The sequence below is a fragment of the Pleuronectes platessa genome, chromosome 4, assembly GCF_947347685.1.
Source record: "Pleuronectes platessa chromosome 4, fPlePla1.1, whole genome shotgun sequence".
NCBI lineage: Eukaryota > Metazoa > Chordata > Actinopteri > Pleuronectiformes > Pleuronectidae > Pleuronectes > Pleuronectes platessa.
Genome location: NC_070629.1, coordinates 12,516,220 through 12,538,558, shown reverse-complemented (window position 1 = coordinate 12,538,558; position 22,339 = coordinate 12,516,220). Strand labels below are relative to the sequence as shown.

Below are 22,339 nucleotides of genomic sequence, written 5' to 3'. Positions count from 1 at the left end.
TTTACTGTGACACTCATTTGCATCTGTCGTGTTTGTTGACAATGTGTGTGACTGCATTGTGCAAGTGTGCAATATAGAAACTGTGATATTTGCTGAGCTGCAACGTTAACACAGGGGAGCTATACAATATGTGTGTCTATCATCATGTAGCATACAAAAGCAGTATTGTGTTTTTAATTTAATAATTTTTTTTTTGGGAAGCACATGGAACGTTTGACAAAGGTACATATAAATAAGACATATCAGCAGTCATGTTATCAGTGGGTATGCTTTGTCTGCTACGGTGGTCATTTCTCTTCAGGGAATTTGTCTGCCTTTAGGGCAAAATCATGTGTATCAATCAGCAGGTGGATGTGATGGGTAACTGCTATTATTACGATAAAAGCAAGAATATTATTTCTCGGAATGTAAAAACTGATTTGTGCTCCTGCATGGTTGAGGTTTTAAACTATTCTTTCTGTGCAGAAAATGGCAAACACTTCAAACATTAAGCAAATGTGATAGCTCAGTTATGTGTTATATATGTTGTAGCTGTGCTTAAACAATGCATATTCCACACAGTGACGTATATTGAACTTTTTTAATGAACATTATATTGTTTTATTGCCCAGCCCTAAACTTTAGGCAGCATCTGCATTATCACCCAGTCTTGAGGCCCTGTCCTACACAGTTTAAAGGTGTTAAGGCCTTAGTGACATTGTTACACTGACAGGATTTACAGGGGCATTTTAATATAATAGAGTAATTTATGTGAAGACTCCCACTTGTGCTTTGCCTACTATGACAGGAATGAAGTATACAAATGTCTGCAGTAAAAGAAGGCATATAGGGGCCCACCAGTATTTTGCTCTGGGACTGTTTGTGGGTAAATCTGGGCCGGGCCGACGGGAGCAGTTCGTTTGTCACTAGCTCTTCACATCTATTAACTGAGCTGGACTTCATTAGACTGGTATTTAAACTGAACTGATTGATATCTGGCAGGTGACCCAAGAAGTGCCTTTATGTTCGGTTTATTTTCATATGTTGTCAGAACAATGAGTCTGGATGCTACTAATATCTGAGGCCTAATGAACAACAAACATCCAAATTGATTTTGTTTTTGTCAAAGAAATCAATTGATATCGAATTAATACTTAATTGTATTCAAGTAATTGAACGTTATTTGAAACAGTATGATTTGAATTCATTACATATGATGTAAGTTTGAGATAAAGTGAAATTAAACTATTTAATCTAGTTCAGTTTTCTGACTTCACTTTTGCTGAATTCACAGTGCGTGCACGGGTGAGCTCGATTCTTTCCACTGCCACAACGCACACGGGCGGGGTTCAAGCTATTAAAGGGTTTTCACCATAGACTGTATGGTTTTCACCCCAAAAATCCTTTTTGATTTCCATTCGGGTCGAAACGTGCAATAAATCAAGTGACCCGGGGGGGGGGTTTCATGAGAATACCCCCCCCCCCCCCCTTGTTGTTGACGGTTTGAGAGCCAGCCGGGTTCAAATGTCCCGGTGCTCCACCCGCCAGCTCTCCTTCACGGTGAAGGATGTTGAGCGCCGCCCGAGTTGCGCCATTTTGAAAGTGTGAATGCTGGGAGAGGCAGAGGCGAGGGAAATCTCAAAGTAGAGAGCAAAGTCTGAAAGACACCACTCGGGTTTGTACTTTACTTTCCTCGGTCGGAAACTGCTTCGGAACGTCTGTGTCGCCCGGGGACTGGGACTTGTGCGGTGAGCGGAGTTCCGAGCACCACTTCCCCGCTTCATTCCGCCGCTGCTCCTCGGTCAGAACCGCCCAACCGACCCGGGTCAGCGGCACTGCCCTGCTCCAAGTCCAGGGCCCGAGCCCGCTACAGAGACCCCCTCCGTCCGCGCCATGGCAGGTAGATATCCAGAGCTCAGACAGTGATCGTGACCGAGGTGTCACTGTTATTCTGCTGTGTCCGTCCCGTCACGCACAGATGCTGGGTTTGTCTCCTGTGTTGTGGTTAACCAGCGCAGGCTAACTGACAAGCTAGGATACTTCCAAGATGCTAGTGCGCGTGTGTATGTGTGTATATATATATATATGTGTGTGTGTGTGTGTGTGTGTGTCACTGTCAGCGTGAAAGTGAGTGTTCTCTACAGCAAACAAGTTTAAAGTATCTCCCTCAATAGGTAGTTCGTCCAACAAATATGTGATGAGTAAAAAGTTACACACTGCCTTGTTCTATTAGCACAAGTCATTTAAGACCTTTTTATTAGCCTAGGTAGCACAGAGCTAACCCGTGTAAAGTTGTTGTGTTGAAACGTGTGTTGTTGTGTTGTTGCAGGGGCCGATGGTGGGAACAGTGATGTGCAGTGGTGCTTCTCTCAAGTCAAAGGAGCCATAGATGATGATGTCGCAGAAGGTAAGTCCATGCTGTGGTCACTGAACTGAAGACCTGCCACAGTGAGCTGTCTGTATGGCATCCTGTGTACGCCTCTGTTGAGTTAGCTTCAATGCTAAAGGGTTTGCGGTATTTATACATATGAAAAGCTTTATGACTAATGGCTATTTGTGAGCACCAGTCCGTCTGCACTGGAGTAAAAGAGTCAGTGGTGTGTGACGCTTCCTCATAGTCCAGTAGGCCTGTTATAGACTGGTCAAACTTTCTATTTCTGACATTATTGCTGCAAACTGTCAACAGCCACTACTTTAATGATCCCCTAGTTTATATTAGTCCAGTGTGTGTGTTATTTAATGCTTGCAGGCTTGAAAGTGCATTGCATATTAGAACTGAAAAGTCACAGGTTTTAAACTCTGCAAGATGAGGACATTTTGCTATCAAGAAGTAAGTTCAAAGAGTTCTTTGGTTGACTAACCATTTTACTTGACTTCTACTTCAGATTTGCTTCATAGTGCATGAATGTCCTAGAACTAAAGGGTCTGATCAGCCAAGTCAAAAGGAGAACTACTTGGATTCTGTTGGTATTTAGCCATGCGGTTGGAAATGGACATATTCTGCAAACCAATTACAATAGAGGTGACTGGAATTGCAATGTGATCAAAGCTTCACAGTATGAAATGAAAACCCTGTAAGGAAAGTGTCCTGATAGAATGTTTCGACCTAGTTCCTCGCAAACACAAGCTCTTATCAATAGTGGATTTGGGATTTTATGCATTACAGCCCAGGTTGGGAGGCTTAAACATTTGTTTAGATTATTAACAGGAGTTCATATCCGCACAGATATTTTGAGCCAAAGTGATCCTCAAGCTTGCACTTATGGCTCGTAGGACTCAACTGACTCCATGCTTGCTACCAAAACAGTGACTGATGCTTTGGATAGAGCAGACATTATCTACAACAATCAACAATGCTGTACTATGACCACCAACCTTTCCATGCTCATAATTTGCTCATGAAGTAGAAATGTATCTCCACAAGATAGTTGAGTTATTTTCATATATATATATATATATATATATACTCATTGTAGTTTTTGTATCCATACTAGCATGAAGACCAAAAGTGAAAAAATAACTAATCAGCCTTTATTCCATAGTCCAATTAGTAAATTCACAAATGTATTATACTCCTATGTTTACAGTACATGATGATGGCACAGTTGTTTACAGTAAGCTCGGCCTGAGAACAAATATATAAATGTGAGCCTCTCCTTGTGTCAATAGTATACATAGCCGTACAAACGCATAAAACACGACAGTAATGGTGCAGGTTTTATTTTACTTCTACTGAAATAGTCTGGTTCACTTTTAGTTTTTATCTGTGAGCTTGTGTGGAGTCAGGCAGTCCCAGGCACTTTGTTCTGTGTTACGAGAGGAACAACACCATAGTCTATATTAAGGCTTGCTCTAGCTCAGAATAGTGTGAGTCAGTAAACAGGGATTGATTGTTGTATTGTAGGATTTGATGAGAATGCTTGTCTTTGAGAGGCACTGAATAGCAGCAAAGTTTGTTTTCCACCTCATCTTCACGTTCCAGTGCATTACCACGTTGTAGTGTTTGTGTATTTAAACATGTACAACACTGATCAGTTGTGTTCTCACTGTGGTTGACAATGTTTTCTCACCTCATAGGTTTTTTAAACGGCAGTAAACATACAATATTGATATATCTGCTGGAGGAATATCAGGTATCATCGGGGAGGAAGTAAATCGTTCAACTAGAAAATCTTTTCACGTCAAACACACGTCAGAATTACACAGTTGGTTTCCTTACTACAGTTGTAAAATACATTGACCTGTAAAATTAGCGTAGATTAGAAAAAATAGATGAGTTGATTGATTCTAATTTCAAAACTCTATTTACAGCGGACATCATTTCTACGGTTGAATTCAACCACTCTGGGGAGCTGCTAGCCACTGGGGACAAGGGAGGTCGTGTTGTCATCTTTCAGCAGGAGCCAGAGGTAAGTTTTGGTCCCTCATCTGATTAAAGTTAAGGCTGCACATTTTATTTCATTCAGAATCTAAGGTGAAAGGCTGGTTCCTGCTGTCAGTAAAGGTGTTGAACTTAACTCTTCTCTGCTGTCTGTTTTTCTCTTTCAGAGTAAGAATCAGCAACAGTGCCGAGGAGAGTACAATGTTTACAGCACCTTCCAGAGCCACGAGCCTGAGTTTGACTACCTGAAAAGCCTTGAGATTGAGGAGAAGATCAACAAGATTCGATGGCTGCCTCAGAAAAACGCTGCACAGTTCCTTTTGTCTACAAATGGTGAATAAAACCACCTGATGCTAAGCAAAGTGATTCACTGAAATAATAATTAATTGGTGATAATGAGCTATTTTTAAACTGCTGTCTTGCCGAGTCGCTGCTTCCGACTTCGTTGGGCACCAAGTAATCTAAATCTACACAAGATAATATTTTATGATCTCTGCTCTTTGACTTTGGCAGACAAAACCATAAAGCTGTGGAAAATTAGTGAGCGTGACAAGAGACCAGAGGGCTACAATCTGAAGGAAGAAGATGGCCGCTACAGAGATCCCAACACTGTCACAACACTACGGGTGTGTATAATTGACTTTAACACTGTCCCAATAATGTTGAACATGTACTTGTTTTTAAATGTTTTATATGTCAGATTAGTAATTATTAGCGACAGGAAAAAGTATTTCCTTGCTTCCCATGCATTCCTTAAAGCAGTAAATCAAGGTAGTGAATTCAAACTGTGATAATTTGATTGGTTGCAAACGACATTAAAAAATACATAGATTGCAGCACTTTCGGTCCAAATGTTGATCCATGCTGACATCCAGCCATCATTGCCTCATGTCTTATTAAAGAAAGCACAGGTTGAACAATACACATACAAACACATTTGATTGTGATCCTAACCCTGCTCTTCTCCTTAGGTACCCGTGTTCAGGCCCATGGACCTGATGGTGGAAGCCAGCCCTAGACGAGTGTTTGCGAATGCTCACACTTATCATATCAACTCAATCTCAGTCAACAGTGATTGTGAGACCTACCTGTCTGCAGATGACCTGCGCGTTAACCTCTGGCATCTGGAGATCACAGATCGCAGCTTCAGTATCCTTTTGTTGTTTAATTGTATGCTACATCATCTTTTGAAGATCACACCAGTTTTCATGTTCTGTGGTGGAGATAATGCAGCCCCTCAGGACATTACAAAGAATTTCTATGTTTTTGATTATTGGGCATTCAAGTCTCTAAACAGTAGCCTCTTAATTGGAAATGTTCACTCCTAGTTTCAGTATAGGTCGACAATGAAAACATGTCAAACTTCTGATGGATTTTACGAGAAGATTAATATCTGACTCACTGTTGGTTTATGATGTGACCTCGCATACATCCTGTTCACCTACCCACCACACATGCAAACTGGATAGAGTCAGACGGTCCCTGCTGCAAAACTGAACTTCACTGCATATAAGGACACCTTTTCTGATCCATGTCTGTAAATTCATCGTCAATACACTCATCTGTTTTATTATATAGACCAGGGGTTTTCAAATTGGGTGAATGTGAGCCTCCCCTTAGAGTAGGTAAGGACAGCCGAGCCTCCCCTCAAAAAAAATGAATCCCGTCCGCCTGACCTAACCCACACACGCCTCTTCAGTAAATGCCATCTTTTGTGTGTTCCAGGCAATGATGATTTTCAATAACTAATCAAATGTAATGTTGAAGACATTTTATTTCCACAACTTTTTTAAAAGTGCATTCATAAACGATTCTTTGCAACAGCAAATCATTTCCAACTTCATGCAGGCCTAATTGAGGCTACTTTTAAAATTAGGCCTATCCACAAGTCAACAAAACATGCTTAACATGTGTAATCGGCGCCAAAGCTACAACCAACGACATCCGACGGCTGAAATCGGTGCTGTGTGACCGGGCTTTAAGCGCACATTTGAAGGAGATGCACATCGTCTCGAAAAGAATCTGCACAATGGACAACTCTCTGATCAATGAACGACAACGGCATATTATCAGATCGAACAGATTCACATATTTTCATGAAATTTGTTAACGATTTCAGCCACGTACAACCTCAAATTTAAACAATAAACAAAATGCGTCAAATTCACATCATTTGCGCTACGAGCGGCATCAACCCTATGGCCCACCCAATTCATGGATTCAAGACAACACAACATTGACTTTCAATTGAATCGTCCATATCAGTGGGAACAATGAGGCCTCGCTTTTGATGCACAGAGGTGTTCGATGCGGGGCTGCAGTGCAGAGAGAAATATACACAAGTCGTCCTCCACCTGCAGCCTTGATCTGTATTTGTTTTTAATCACGTGATCAGTGTGGAAAACCCACACACACACAAGTTTGTGGAGGTAAAGGGGATTAAGACTTCCATAGCCCTATTGGAGATCTGGGGGAACTCGCTCTCCACAGACAACCAGAAACGCATTCAAGATCATTTTTCCTACGTTTTTTGCTGGGTCCTGTCTCCTCCCTTAATGCTGACTCCTGTTGACTTGGGACAGGGAAACGATGCATTTTAAAACTAATACACGCACGCACAATTATCGATATCACTAGAGCTGCATACAGATGTGTATTTTGTTTTTGCGAGTGTCTCGTGTCGCGCCTCCCCTTTGGCTCTTTGGCGCCCCCCAGGGGAGGCGCGCCTCACCTATTGAAAACCACTGATATAGACCATGCAAGTAATGATCACATTTTTGTGTTGTTGAAATACAGTAATTAGTGTGCTATTTAACTATACCACCAGATGTCCCCAAAGTAATGATTTTTAAACTTCTAGACATACTGTAGTGACTCTACAGTTGAAATGTTGTATATGTTTGACCCTGAAGAAGTTTCATTGTAAAAATGTTTTCCTGCATTGCACTGACTAAAGATGTGAAGTGTCCTAAATCTCTAATGAGAGTAAAATGAATTATGCGATGGCCAAATGCTACCATTGTTCTTGCATTCCCAAAATAAGCCGGTATTGATGTTTGTAATTTACAAAGTGCTGAGCATCTCTCATAGATAGGATGGTAGACTATCTGAATACATGATCACAGGCAGAATTATTCAAACTTATTTTCTTATAACTGTATTGACTCCCAAAAATATGTATTACTGGACTTAGAACATGTGGGGGAAATTCTGATAGCAGGCTGTGTGTACTAGCCCTGTAGCAAAACCTTTTTGTCTGATTCATATTTTGGAGGTATCTCTTTAAGTTGTGTAAATGTCTGTTAAGCGACTTGACCTTAACCTCACTTCTTCAGATATTGTTGACATAAAACCAGCCAATATGGAGGAGTTAACAGAGGTGATCACAGCTGCGGAGTTTCACCCCAACCAATGCAACACCTTTGTCTACAGCAGCAGCAAAGGCACCATTCGTTTGTGTGACATGAGGGCATCAGCCCTGTGTGACAACCACGCCAAAAGTAAGCCCATTTATTTCATGCTGTGTGCCTGCAGGGTAGCAGTAACACTCTGAGGTGTGTGCTGAAGGAAAATGGATGATACACAATGAAATAGGTTTAAATGTCTAAGTTCTCTTTCAAAGTGGTAAGACTGCTTTAATGCATATAAAGAGCCTAAACTCTGGAGTGACATGCCAGAGGACATTGGACATGCCACATCTAAAGCTGCATTTGAACTTCTTAAAACCTATTTTTGTAGTTTAATTTATTTTAGATTTGATATTAATTATAATCCTATCTTATCATTTTATTGTTCAAGTGTAAGTTACATTGTAAGTGTTATAAAAGTGCTCTACAAATAAGCCTTTAATTCTATGAAGGTAGTATTATCCTTAGCAATCTACATGCTTTCAAATTCCAGATATTTAATTTGGGAAATAGATGCAATAACATTTCAACTACAACATGTAAGCGTTAACCAAATCTTCAGTTTCCTGTGAAGTCTTGTCACTCACAACCACCAATTATCTCCACCATCCTTTGGTAAGGGAGGCATGGAAAATGATTGCACAAGGAGTGCTTTAGAAATTTGCAATTTGAGTTGCAGCACAATAAAGAAATAGTTTAAAAGAGAATGATGGGAGTGTCTTAGGTCTCATCACTGTTTGTTAAACTTTTTTCAATTTTATAGAAAGCTGGCTTGTAGAAACATGATGTGTATGATGGTATCCGTACAGTGAATTTTTATAATGTTTTTGCAATAAATTCTACACAGCTTTAAAAAAAAGTGTAGTCTGTTTTTGTATTTAGTAGAAGTCAGGGTAAAATAATGTCATGAAACCTTTTCTTTTTTTTAAGTATTTGAAGAGCCAGAGGATCCGAACAATCGCTCGTTCTTTTCTGAAATCATCTCATCCATCTCTGATGTAAAGTTCAGCCACAGTGGACGCTACATGATGACCCGAGACTACCTGACTGTCAAAATCTGGGATCTCAACATGGAGAGCCGACCAGTAGAAACATACCAGGTGTGTAGCTGCTGCCGTGCCAAGACAAAAGATACTGTTTTTCCACAAGAGGGGAGTGTTGTCAATATGTTATTTTAATCCTGCACAACTGTTCTTTACTTTCTTTAACCAGGTGCATGAATATCTCAGGAGTAAGTTGTGTTCACTCTATGAGAACGACTGCATCTTCGACAAGTTTGAATGCTGCTGGAACGGGAACGACAGGTGAGCAACTTATTTATTTTTTGACCGATCTATCTCCACAGAGCTGTCAGTTCTGGAGAATGCTCTGGCTGCAACCATTCTCATTATGCAGCAAAATGCTTTGGCTTCTTTTGTATTTCTTTAAATCATTTAACTGTCTTCTTGGGCAGGTCCCTTCCTAAATGGTGTCAGGGGGAAATAACTTGTTTCAGTTGAAGATTTGCACATAAATGAATGATTCAAATTGTCGTTAAAACTTGATGACAACATAGCAATTACAGAGTAGTTTGCTGGCTTAAAAATGCAGGAAGTTGAGAAGAATGTAGCATAAGACTTGTACCAGTCTATATCTGGTGAGTCAGACTCAGCTTCAAGAGAACTGTTTTAAGAATTTTAATGTATCATATTTGGTTTCTCTTACATATTCAACATTCATGATGCATGCCCATGTTTTTGGCTGACCCTTATCTGAAGATGTAGCAAGTGACGCTGGTCTTATCACTTACTGAGGTTATCTGTCCCCTGCAGAGCATAAGGCTGCACAGAATGTGGTGTGGGTGGGAGCTGTATTCTGTCCATGCTCTGAATAGTCTTGCATAAAATTATCCTTTTGCCTTTTATTCAGTTTTCTTCATAATTGTTATTTGGCTCAGCATCAGTCACACCTTGTCTCTCTGCAGCGTTGTGATGACGGGTTCCTACAACAACTTCTTCAGGATGTTTGACCGAGGCTACCGGCAGGACGTGACCTTAGAGGCGTCACGGGAGAACAGCAAGCCGCGATCGGTCCTGAAACCCCGCAAAGTGAGCACAGGTGGGAAGCGCAAAAAGGATGAGATCAGTGTTGACAGTCTTGACTTTAACAAGAAGATCCTCCACACTGCCTGGCATCCTTTGGACAACATCATTGCTGTGGCCACCACCAACAATCTATACATATTCCAGGAAAAACTCAACTAGCATCTGTTGAGCCGCTCAGATCCCAGTTTCTGCTTGAGCCCCACTGCTCTGATAAACACGCAAAAACAAACATCCGTCTGTCTTTGACTAAATCCCCAAGTCTTGTTATGATCTGCCCGTGGTTATTTAAGTTTTGAGCTTTTTCAACAACAAACCGTGGCATTAACACAGTACATCCAAGCGGACCCCCATAAGCAAGTTTTTCATGTGTATTACATTAACCTAACATAAACATGCAGATCTGAGACCAGACTTTGGGACTTGGTGTCAAGGGTTCCTCCACTAGAATCACTCCATTCACAAAGTTTCTGTTTGCAGCTCCACTACATCCCAAACCAAAGGGAAAACGTGTTCCACACACACACACACTTATTTGGTTAGTTTGTTCCCTTATTCTTTTGTGCCATTGTGACATGATTCATTTGTATGTCATAGCTACCAATTGTCCAATAGTTTTTGTAGCTAACATGTTTTATTATTTTCAAAAGGAAGTTCTTCTGTTTCTTCTGTCACCATGCTCCTTTTCACACAGACCTGAAACACTGCTAATACAAGCTGTCAACACTCCATATCCAAATATTTGTATTTTTGCCAAGTTCACGCAAACTTTATGTACACAAATGATGGCCATGTTTATTTGCATTTAGGCTAAAAAGTCAAATCTTAACTCAAATGTCCACAAGAGATGCATTCAGGATGACAATGTCAAAGTAATTGTTCTGTAGTAGTACATTCGCAAGCAATGAAACTACTATAACATCTGCTAATGCAGGAAGTAATGAACTTCAATTAGTCCCTTTAATAACAGGTATGTTTCTGAAAATGTGTCTCCAGTGTAAGAGTTTCTGACACAACTGAGATGCTGTAGTGGGTGTCCTGAGCAGAATCCGGTTTTCAGAACATTCCCTGGTCTCAGTTGCATTAACAGAATCTGACTAAACGTTCACTGAGAACTGGATTGGTCCATTTAAACTTAACAGGAATGCGTGTGTAATTTCTTGTTAATGAGCCAAAACATTTAAAAAGAAGTCTTACGTAGTCCTTTTAACATAGAAACAATAATGGAGTATGCTTGTCTGGCATTGTGTTTTTGGAAGTTGAACAGGGGCTGATCATGCCAAAGTAACTAGTCCTCTTCACTCTGAAGTTAGAATCGTTTAGAACTGTCTTTTAGAAAAGCTGCCGTCGGTCAGATCGCTCATCCTCGCACATGTGGGGACCACCATCAGAGCTCAGGTCAAAAGCTTATAAACATGGCGTGCTGTGGCCTGATCCTCTTGTGCTCAGTGGCAACATCGTTGAGCGCCGCCATCAGCTTCCCCACATAGAGCATGTCATGTAGATTGATCGCTTTACCCTCTGGATCTTCTGTTTGTAGAGTTCTGTTTTTTTATGATGTTTTGTACCGTACCTGATAAAAGAAGAGTAACCACTATAGCTGATTTATTTTTGTATAAATGAAAGCAATAGGATTACAGTCTGATCACTGTAGTTTCTTTAGCTGTCTATCTCAGACTGATTGTAGATGGAAGGTCACTTGACAGTCAGGTGTCCTTTTCGTATTGACTGTATTACTTTGGGACGTTTTGTTCACTCTGGCAGGTATTTGTTTTGAGAGCGAGAGACTTTTTGTGACATCGGGGAGGTGTTGTCGTTCCTGACATGGGATGTCCGCAGGAAAGTATTTTCAGGTGTCAGTATCTCCGTAGTCACAAGCACTTAACAATTTATTTTTTTTAATTTGGCTGACTGTAACTATTTGGGTAGAAGTTATTTGGACTCTTCAGATGTATATCCTGAGACGATTAAGATCTTAAAGTTCTGTTTCTGTGCCATGGTTCTGTTTATGAATAATTGTTGCTTGCTGTGAAAGGAATGGGTCCTTGTGGGCCTAAGTAGGGAAAGGCATTTTAATCAACAATTCATATTAAAACTGTTAAATCAAGCTCTCTCTAAAGCTAGTCAAGTCAATTGACTAGGTAGAGTTACTGATTGATGAAATGTCTTCTCTCTCCTGTGATGCAGGGTTAATTCTCCTATACAAATGTGTTTTATTTAAAAAGGAGAATTTGTGAAGCACTTAGTTTGCGGACAATTATTGTATCAAAGATGTCATTAACAACTGTACTGAGCAAATTAACTCTGCTGTGTCTCTGCTGCACTAGGCTTCAGTCATATGCTGCCCCTTTACTTTGGAGCAACAGTTTTCACTTCATTACATTGTTCTGGTGATTGCTTAAGCCATTGAATCAGGGCATGCAGGTCCACTGGGCCACAATTACGTGTCAGTCCTACAACGGAGAACTGATTTCCAAAATAACTACCCAGCTCCAAATGTGAGGTTAAGCTACTGTCTCTCTCTCTCAGGGCTCTGGGTTACGTCCTCTGGTAATAAGACACTTGGCTTTTTTCATTTTCTCTTGCAACCTTTTTAAAAAACTTTTCTTTATTGTCTGATGCAAGTTTGTGTGAGGGTGGTTCAAGTTATTTGCCTCATGTCATATATGTAAAAAACCTGTATAATGTGGCACCTTTGTCCCATTCCACAGTCAAAGATATTCAGTCAGTTCGTCAACAATCAAAAGCTTTGGCCTGTCATTCATATAAATGAAGCGTTTGCTCACTCACTCATTATTGAGTAATTATTGTTCTAAACATCTGTTGTGACAAATGTTTTTAAGATGCAAAAATCTATACAGAGAGGTTACACAGATCAGAATTGAGTTTTCTTTTATTAAGTAAATATTCTCATTGGCTTTTCCAACATCCCATCTTTGCAGACACAGCAACAAAACAAACAAAATAATCTTTTTCAATTTCCCCTCATGTCTCCATAGCTTTTATTGAAGCTATGGTATAAACCACAAAGATGTTCACAACAACCCAAATTGCCTTTCTTATAGCATTAAAGAGGAAATATAATCAAGTATGTTTCTTGAACTTTCTGGCACGCCAGACAGGAGACTGCTCAGGGGAATTTACTGCTGCTCCGTGATCAAACCTTGTACCTGCAAAGCCGGCAGCTTCTCAGGGAAACTGCCTTACTCAGAGGTAGATCATGGTAGACGATACTTTTTTCTTTTTTTTTTTTACATACAAGTTTTCTGTAATGTCTTTGGAGCATGAACCTTGCTCTTCATACAGATTTAATAAAGGATCATTAAATCTCAAGGAAACTGTTTAAATTGGAGTAATGAGTTTTTTTTTTCATATATACATGTCTAATGTATCACAAGAGCAAAATGCACTTTTATTTTTGTGAATTTCATTAATTTGTATTGTTTATTTCTTTCAAGGGGCTCTTGAATAAAGATTGTAAGAGAGCTTTGGTGATCTGTTTAAATGGTTCATTGTACAGCTTGGTTTGTCTTTGTCGAATGGAATAAAGAACAATTTAGATGAAAAGTAAAAGAATTTCAAAGAACATGATTTCTGAACAAAATGAACGTGTTTCTCCTGATCAGATAAATACAAGCTTTACCAACATTTTGGGGATGAGGAAGTTTATCCCTCTGTGTCAGTGTTCGCTGAGACCAGACCATAGACTGTTGGCCAGACACATTGTGTTTTCATGTTGTCTGTCCCTCCCATTCTCCTGAGCAAGCTATTTCAGGAATGCCTTATGGGAATTTCTCCAGTGGTCACTTGGACTTGAGGTCACAAAATGTTTTTGGTCGCAACTCACGAATGGACATGCTCATTAGGACAATTTAAAGCAAATGTCTAACACAGGGGTGTCCAAACTTTTTATCCCGAGGGCCACATACAGAAAAAAATTCGAAGTACTGGGCCACTAACGCCGCCACGCCCCCCTGCCCCCGAGTGGACTGTTGACAGTGCGCCTCAATCACTTAGCGGCGTTCTGAGGGACAGCTGGCAGGTCAAACTGAGAAGTAAAATGCAGTTGGCCTTAGTCCATTACATTACAATTCATTTCGCTGTTGCTTTTATCCAAAGCAATTTACAATCAGTGCATTCAAGGGTAGGGGAGAGCGGGTTAATGTGAGACATCGGGTAATTTGACAGAGAAACAATGTGCAGGTAAGCTAGGGTGTGCAAGAGATCACATGAATCATAATAATCATAAATGTGCTTAATTTAACTATTACAACATGTGTTGTTATGGTAGTTTTAAAGTGGAAAAAGTAAGTGGATCAGCTTACCCCCTTGATTTCTCTGGTCTGTCTCACTTTACCCCTAAGCTGGGGTAAATTGAGACACAACAACACTTTTTTTTAAAACAATTATATTTTTACCTCCCTTTGTCCTGAAGACATTCTGATGATTTCCATTGCTAGGAAATATCCTGAATTAATGGGAAATTTGTAAGTTTTACTGATAAATAATTTTAGCTTGCCTAAAGGGGAGCAAATGTAAAAAATGTCCCACATTACCCCGCTCTCCCCTACCCGAGGGTACAAACCCAGAACAACAAGAATCAAGAAAGTACAATTGCTTCAAGAATAGAGCAAAAGTACAAAGTGCTATAAGTAAGTTCCATTTAAGTGCTACTAAATTGCTAGTTTAAAAAAAACTAACTTTTTCTAATTTTAATTTTATTGAGGAGGGCCAATTTAAAATGGATGGCGGGCCGCAGATGGCCCGCGGGCCGTAGTTTGGACACCCCTGGTCTAACAGAAGGAGAGAGGTCAAATTTGATGGCCGACTTCCCTGTGATGTCAATGTTCTGCTAAATCCCTTTTCTGGCCGTAACTCAACACCAACAGGAAGAGGAACACTTAGGAGGGGAGATTATGACCACACTTCCTGCAACATGACAGGTTGGCAAATTCACACAACTGTATGGCAGTAATCCATGTTATTGTTGGGCTTTGAATGTTGGGCTTATGAAAACAAAATAATTTCATAACATGGTTAGGCTTATTTTTTACTTATCATCAAGGCAGACAAAACATTTAAAAATCTCTGCAGTGGTGCCGGACAGCGCTGCTGTTAGTAACAAATGTTGACTCTTTAGTTACAACTGCAAATTCCTTATTACTGCTTGTTGCTCCAATTATTCTGATCTCAACTACCTGATGTGCATCCATCATGGTATATAGGTCTACAGTTTTATGATTAGTCTACATCTGCTCCTTCCACTTCGAACCAATTGGGTTCAACAGGGAAGAGCCAGAGGGTCACCTCACAATCTTATGAATATATGATCCACTGCCTGTTATTACACAGTACTGTGGAAATGCATCAGGTAATTTACCTAAAGCAAGCTGTTCATAATGCACTAAGACACTTTGAATAAGCTTTTGGATTAACCATGCACTCAGTTGATATATTTCAATCAATCAAATTTCATTTGTAAAGCCCAATTTGTTTCATAGGGCTTTACAAGGTGAAAAACATCCTCTGCCCTTAACCCTCAACAAAAGTTAAAAAAAACTTCCCCAAAACTTTCTACATTTTGAACAAATGTAGAAACCTCAGAGAGAGACCCCTGTGAGGGTTCCCTTCAGAAGTGCAATATATGACGCCTATAACAGCATCAGCAAAATAACGGTATTTACAACATTGATTGAGAAGATATAGTTTGCAACCTAATGGAAATAAATGTGCATAAATGTGTTTCAGGTATTTATACATAATAAAATGTCTGGGAGCAGCAATGACAAATTAATTAAGGAGTTGTCAGTAAAGGTGGAGGATGTGAGGAGAGAGTGACAGGAGAGGACTGGGGTCAGCTTTACTACTGTCATCAGGGCTCAAACCCTCCTCACACTGGGAGGACTCAGACAGAAGAGAGGGTCTACTGGCCTGCTTGAGAAAAGGTGAAAATATCACGTTTACTAAGTAAAGACATCATGGATCCAATGGATCTTTGATGTCTTTACTTAGACACCTGCACTCTAGTGAAGCCCTCGAACAACGTGGGATTGTTTAAAAACAATAGGCCCTATCTCTGAAAGAATCCCAAGATCTTGCCCAACGCACAGGTTCGAGTTAAGAACTGGGACCTTGGGAGCGAGTTAGAAACATGTTTAAGGCAGAGGAACAAAGAACACTAATATATGTGAATTCATTGCATTACTGCTCACAAAAAAATAATAATAGACAGAAGAGCGAAGAAACAACATCTGCACTAATGTTTGTTTTCTGCATCTGTATTTTATGGCTGGTGTGGACTCTGGACTGACTCGGCGCACGCGCACTGGGTACTCTGCGTGTCCCGCAGCTGAGATGAACGCTCAGCCTGGTGGAGTCAACATGTCCACCGCTGCTGCTCAGCGAAACAACAACGAGGAGCCCGCGCTCCACGGTACGTAGCGGCTCCGCGGGTCTCTCCGTGCTCCGCGTCACAGGGTACACGGTGGCCGACATTGAAAAGTGTCTGTTTTTGATCATATCCGCGTATTTTTCGAGTTTATTGTGAAAGTTGCATCGCTAATGGAATTTCCTCTTCGCCTGGGAGGGGCGGAGGGTGTTGTTCAGCGTCACCGCGAGAGTCGGCCAATTGCGTGGCGATAAATGTTTGATCGACGGCGCGGCAGCCAATCACGTACGCCAGACGACCACTGGGCGGGCTATAGCCAAATGAAAACAAGTTTGGGACAAAAGACTGAATACATATTGCTTTTATTTGTTGTTTTATTTATCATTTCTGGTAGAAGCTCTTATGATGCTGACGCCTTGTGTAGTCGAGTCGTTTTTTATTCAGCTGCCGTTCGACTGTCTGTTTATTTAGATGCTAATTTTAAAGGGAGACAACGGCACCATGTTAGCATAACGCCTGAGCACAAGTAGCACCTAATATACATTTAAAAAAAACACCGAACTGATTAAAGGGGATTTGACGGTCGACATTCTGAGGGGGGAAACAAACGCTCGCAGAGAAATGTGTGTTTTATATGTGACAAAAACATCAGAGCTGGAACAGAACAGCGACGTGCCTGGGCACATTGTGTCAGACTGCCCTCCCCAGTTATGCAAGAGCTCACATGAGAGCAGCCCTGTGTGTCTGTGCAGCCGATCTCACATCAGACAACATGATCGAGTTACAAGGTTTTTTATTTATACTCACTAAATGCTCGACGGGGAAAGGGGAGATTTGTGCTGCAAGGTTGATGTTTTGTTTTCACCCATGCTCACATTACATAACTTATTTAGCAAAAAAATGTGCAAGCTGTATGTGGGGCAGTGGCACAAAGAAATGCACGCGCTCATGGACGCAGTGCACATCCAGCGCACAGCGCCAGTGTGTCAGGGAACCTAGGTCAGCAGTTTCCTTATAGATAGAGGACAGATGCATGTTTCTGTTTGGTGCACAATCTGCTTTTAGGTTTGCACTTAACGCACCAAACCAAATATCCCTTTCTTTCTTCCTTCCTTCCCTCCTCTTGACCTTCGTGTTGCCAAGGCTCTTGGGTCGAGCTGGAGCTCAATGGGAACACAGGGACCAGGGGCGTGGAGGCACACCTGCACATGGCACCCGTAGCCGACGAAATAAATGCAAATGCAGAAGCAAGCCAAACCCTGCAGCCCTTGGAAGTGGTGCCCGAGGATGATGACAACTTCATCGGAGGATTAGAGCATGTGCCGTCATCCTCCTCCATCCACAATGGAGACATGGAAAAGATCCTCTTGGATGCACAGCACGAGTCCAGCCCAAGCAACTCTGCCTGTGATAGGTAGGAATAAAGGGCTTCACGTGATATATGCATGGATATAAAGTGCACTTGTATTGTACTGTTCAAAAAAAGAGGTTTTTGACTTTTCTCTGATGTGTTGACTCAGTCCTCACAGGCCTCAAAGTCCAGATCAGGATGAGGGTCAGATAATGTTTGATGTGGAGATGTCCAGCTCAAGAAGTAGTCGGGTAAAACACCATGATAAACTCAGAAGTTTAACCCCTTGTCATGTTTTTAATTTCATGTGAAAAAACTTATTGCTTTACCCCCTTTATTGCAGTCAGAGGAAGATGGTTCAGAGAAGGACAGAGAGGACGACATCCTAATGACCAACGAAGTCGACTGGGTCGCTGATTGGTCCAGCAGACCAGAAAACATTCCACCAAAGTAAGAATACTCTCGTTTCCAGTATCATACTGCTAATGGTCATCCAGACCATCCTCTTTAGTTGTGTTCTGACGGGATTATTAGCATTAACTGGTTGATTGACTTCTCCTCACAGGGAGTTCCACTTCAGACATCCTAGACGTTCTGAATCCCTCAGTATTAGAAAGAGTGGCGCCATGAAGAAAGGTGGCATCTTCTCAGCCGATATCCTCAAAATCTTCATCCCTTCCTTACTCATCTCACACATCCTCGCTATCGGCATCGGGTAAGTCTAAATTCATGCAGCTCCGTCTTCGCGGAAACCAAGGCTCAGCCTTGCAGTGGTTTGCCCAGACCCGGGCCCTCATTTATAAAAAAGGGAAAGTGGTGAAGAGCAGACCCCAGCAAATCAATCCTCCTAATGATGCACCTCTGAACCACTTACTGAAAGTTCATGAGCAGAGTTTAGCTACTTTCATGCGCTGAAGTCTGGATATTTTCCTGAAATCTTCCAAGGGCGCTGTATGTGAGAACACAAATGTGTGAGTCAGTTGCAGTGGACATTTTCATGGAACTTTTGCTGCTAGCCTCCTTGTAAAATGTCAGAGTGAGAATACAGCAGGAAATCATCTCGAAAATTTGTGAAAAGAAGATGTAGACGAAAAATGTCAACTCGGAAAGATAATGAGATTCGCGAGCTTTGGACAATAAGGGCCAGTGCAGAATTTGTTAAACAAGTTGCAAGGCGTGTAAGAGACAGTAAGCGGCGATTGAGGGAGGAGCTACTGTCACAAACAAGTTAGAACTGTTATCTCAAAGAACGTGTTGGATTCAGAGTAATGAGTTGGCCTGCGTGCTTTTGAAAATGTGAACCGTATCATTTATTTATCACTGTGTTCAAAGCGTTTTTTTTTAATCATCTCTTGTTTTTGTCAGCTGCTTTATCTTCCTGTTTCATGGATGTGAGTGTTTTTGTTCCAGGGTGTACATCGGGAAGAGAATTGCCACAGCCTCCACCAGCTCCTACTGATGAGAGGAGGAAGCAGTGCCTGTAGGTTCTCCTGTCTCCAACCATCGTCCTGTGGTCAAGATGTCTCCCTGCACCTATTGTACACCCACACTTCCTCCTCCTATCTGCATTCTGTTCCATTGTAGTCGTTGTAGAAATAAAAATATGACGTTATGTGGTCGCACTCCAACATGTTTTGACACAGAGTAACGTTGTACCCTAGCAGGCGTCGCCAGCTTGAATCCCGTAGATAACTGATGCTGTTAGAGCTGGAATACATTAGTCATCTTTTTCAACTCAAAACGAGTACGTGACAAGGATTTGATGTCGGACGGCTTCGGGGTTGTGTGTTTTTTTTATTTCTGAAATTTCTCCCAATTGTTTTTGATTTGATGTCACAAGTAATCTGGCCTCGTCCTGTGCTGCACGTCTCCTCTGGTGTCTCAGCAGGCAGAGTGAATTGGCTCTGGGAACAGAAGGGGTCTTTTATTGTCGCCTTAACTTTTCATTTTTTTTTTAGCTTTACATTCGCGGTGCAGTTAACTGAGGGCGGGCAACAAATTGTGCTACACAAGTGGGATTCGTTTTTTCAATTCCACCGATTTTTTTAGCATGGAATTTGAATCACTTTGACCTCTGAGCGTTTCTTTTAGAAGTTTTTAAGGTTGGAAAGCTTCAACACTGGCTCCAAAACTAGACAGTGTGGCTGTTTGAGTATATTATAATGTTGGAACCAAGGATCGATGGCAGTTTACCAAGCCATTTGCTATTATTATTATTTTAATTGTTTTGCCTACATATCTTCTTTAAGACATAATATAGCAGCAATGGCAAAGTGCCAAATTAATAATTTTCACCACCGCACATTGGTGATTTAAGACTGTTTCTCATATGTTTGAGTATTTAAAGATGTAGATGTGAAACATAATTAAAACTGTGATCTACCCCATGTAATAGACGCCTTCTTGATATTGTTTAATTTCTATTTACGTTGATAATAATGCATATTATAGCTTATGCATAGCGGCAGTGTAATTAACGTATCCTTGCTGTCATTTAATTGCTCAAGTGTGCAGAAACCACCACAGAGGAAGGAGTTTGCAGGGGATTCATGTTCAAGTGTTATACAACTTTAATCTAGTTTTCACTTTGCAATCATTTCCCATAGTACGATACAATGAACAGTGCATATAGCGTGTTTAGAATGATGACAGAAACAGATATGTGAAGCATTTCCTGAAGAAGATGCATGTGATTGCTGTTTGTTGATGCTGGTTGGAAGACTGGATGACTCTTCTGTCACTATATGTGGATTGATGACATTATAACCGTACAACCATAATGTACAGTACACTAGTTGTAGTGGCAGTCTTGGTTTTCAAGCGCTCAACGTGCATTTAGGCTTTAATGCATCATAAGACATACTAACTTATAAGCTGTACATGTCATCATATCAGGCTTATGTAAAGGTGATCAGTGTGCAATACATTTTGAAGTTGAATAAAGTTTGTACTGTACACAGTGGCTGAGATATGAATACTAAGGAAGTTCATAGAACTTGATGCATTATTGAAGCCATGATAACTAATAAAATGCACATATCCTCATTATGGGTTTTCTTATATCTGATAAGTGATCTTATATGGTTCTGTTGACTGAACACAGAGGCAGAGACATGCAGTAAATTACATTTCATTAACATGATTAGAATATTATGTTTAAACGAGAATGTGTTGGATTGTAGCAGGTCCAGGTTTTTTCAGGATAAATCTCACAGGTTCCCGGCTCTCACTTTCTCCTCCCTGGTTATTTCAGGTATCACGCAACGGGCAGTGTGTAGAAAGGCCTCACTTCTCCTGTACCCTGTGTTACTCCCCTTCTAACTAATTATCAGTTCTAATCCTTCTAAATCTTAAGTTACTTAAATTAGTAGCAAACATATCTACTAGCACTGAGTGACCCTTTTTGAGTACAAGCAAGTTCCATCAATGCACATACTCCTGTAGTAAATGAACACCTGGAAGCTGCCGAGCACGTCCACAGTATAGGCGACTGAACTGCTACACTGTAATGGGTTCAAGTCTTTGCTCATGGGCTCCTCGGTGGTGGTAATTTATTCCTCCTCTTGTTTGTTCAGGAGTGAACCCTTTACAACAAAGGTTCAGTTGTCTTAACTGCTTTTAAGCCACGAATACCCCAAGTCATACGTCTATAAAGCATCTATTTCCTTTCCTTTTATTTATTAATAACATGATAATTACCTTGATGGAACAACCTGTGAGCTTGTTACTTAAATAGCAGCCGTACTGAGTGAACATTTTATCTTTTGTAAATGATGATGCCAAATTTGATTCCCCCCATCTGATTGTTTTACTGGAAACATGACATCAAAGTGTAAGATCGCTCACTGTGGATGGATTAAAGGCCTGACCGACCTAAGGATTACGGGCACAGGTCCAGGGGCCAAAGGGATCCGGTGGCCCCTGTGCCGGAACATATGTTTTAAATCACTTTGATATCTCTTGATAGCAAGTCAAGCAAATAACCACAATGAGGCTCAACTGCAAAAAGATGAAGGATGATTAAAAAAAAAACACACAATTTTAACGGGTTGGCACCAAGACACGCATAATGACACAAAGAGATGCAAAACAAAACAACATAGTATTATCATCCTCCTGTGTTTGAGGTCCTTTTACGTGTCTGTGCCCAGGGTCAGGTTGTTCTCATAATCTGTCCAGATTTCCAAACAGCAGTGGCGGATCTAGGATTTCTCTAATTCAGGGGCCATAAAGGGACCAACATTTAGACATAGGGGACAATTACATCCATGCACCACTCGCGAATCAGACAGGCTCAGATTTAAGCCCAATTCATGCTTCTGCGTCGAAGCTATGCCGTAGCCAACGCGTAGATTTGTACCCTACACAGAGCCCTACGCCGTACCCTGATGGGCACCTCCCCAAAAATGTAACTATGCGTAAAGGCGATCAGACAGCAAAGAGCTGTGATTGGTCCGCTTGGATGATTGCTCATCCAAGCAGACCAGTCACAGCTCAGATTTCTTTGCTCAGTTATTGATCCTCAACATCTATCAGCTCCAACACAGTCTGCTTAACACTCACCCCTGTTCTGAAGTGAACAGAGACGCCAGAGAATTTGTAAATAAGCAAACCAGAAAGTGGACAACGCTCAACATCAGCAAAGAGCATAGAAACTCTACCTCCAAACTAACTTAACTTATTGTAAGTATTGTGTTGTGCAATAGTAGTAGTAGATTTGACGTTGGCTAATTATTAATAATCATGAGAAAT

General features: G+C 40.9%; 2 protein-coding genes across 3 annotated transcripts; both read left to right on the top strand.

Moving 5' to 3' along the window:
- Positions 1 to 1,570: 1,570 nt before the first annotated feature.
- Positions 1,571 to 13,334, top strand: ppp2r2aa (protein phosphatase 2, regulatory subunit B, alpha a). Of its 2 annotated transcripts, XM_053420503.1 has the most exons (10): positions 1,571 to 1,879; positions 2,309 to 2,386; positions 4,291 to 4,388; positions 4,528 to 4,693; positions 4,874 to 4,986; positions 5,332 to 5,509; positions 7,696 to 7,860; positions 8,698 to 8,867; positions 8,980 to 9,071; positions 9,731 to 13,334. In XM_053420503.1, the coding sequence occupies exons 1-10, from the start codon at positions 1,873 to 1,875 to the stop codon at positions 10,008 to 10,010; spliced, it is 1,347 nt and encodes a 448-aa protein (XP_053276478.1). In that variant the 5' UTR covers positions 1,571 to 1,872; the 3' UTR covers positions 10,011 to 13,334. The 2 variants fall into 2 exon arrangements, with proteins under 2 accessions (XP_053276478.1, XP_053276477.1); XM_053420502.1 differs by lacking the exons at positions 1,571 to 1,879; positions 2,309 to 2,386 and adding an exon at positions 2,421 to 3,001.
- A 2,864-nt stretch (positions 13,335 to 16,198) lies between these two features.
- bnip3la (BCL2 interacting protein 3 like a) lies at positions 16,199 to 20,632 on the top strand. The gene is made up of 6 exons (XM_053421229.1): positions 16,199 to 16,281; positions 17,380 to 17,650; positions 17,757 to 17,838; positions 17,931 to 18,037; positions 18,153 to 18,302; positions 18,998 to 20,632. Exons 1-6 carry the CDS (start codon positions 16,203 to 16,205, stop codon positions 19,044 to 19,046), a joined length of 738 nt encoding a protein of 245 aa, XP_053277204.1. The 5' UTR covers positions 16,199 to 16,202; the 3' UTR covers positions 19,047 to 20,632.
- The last annotated feature ends 1,707 nt before the right edge of the window (positions 20,633 to 22,339 follow it).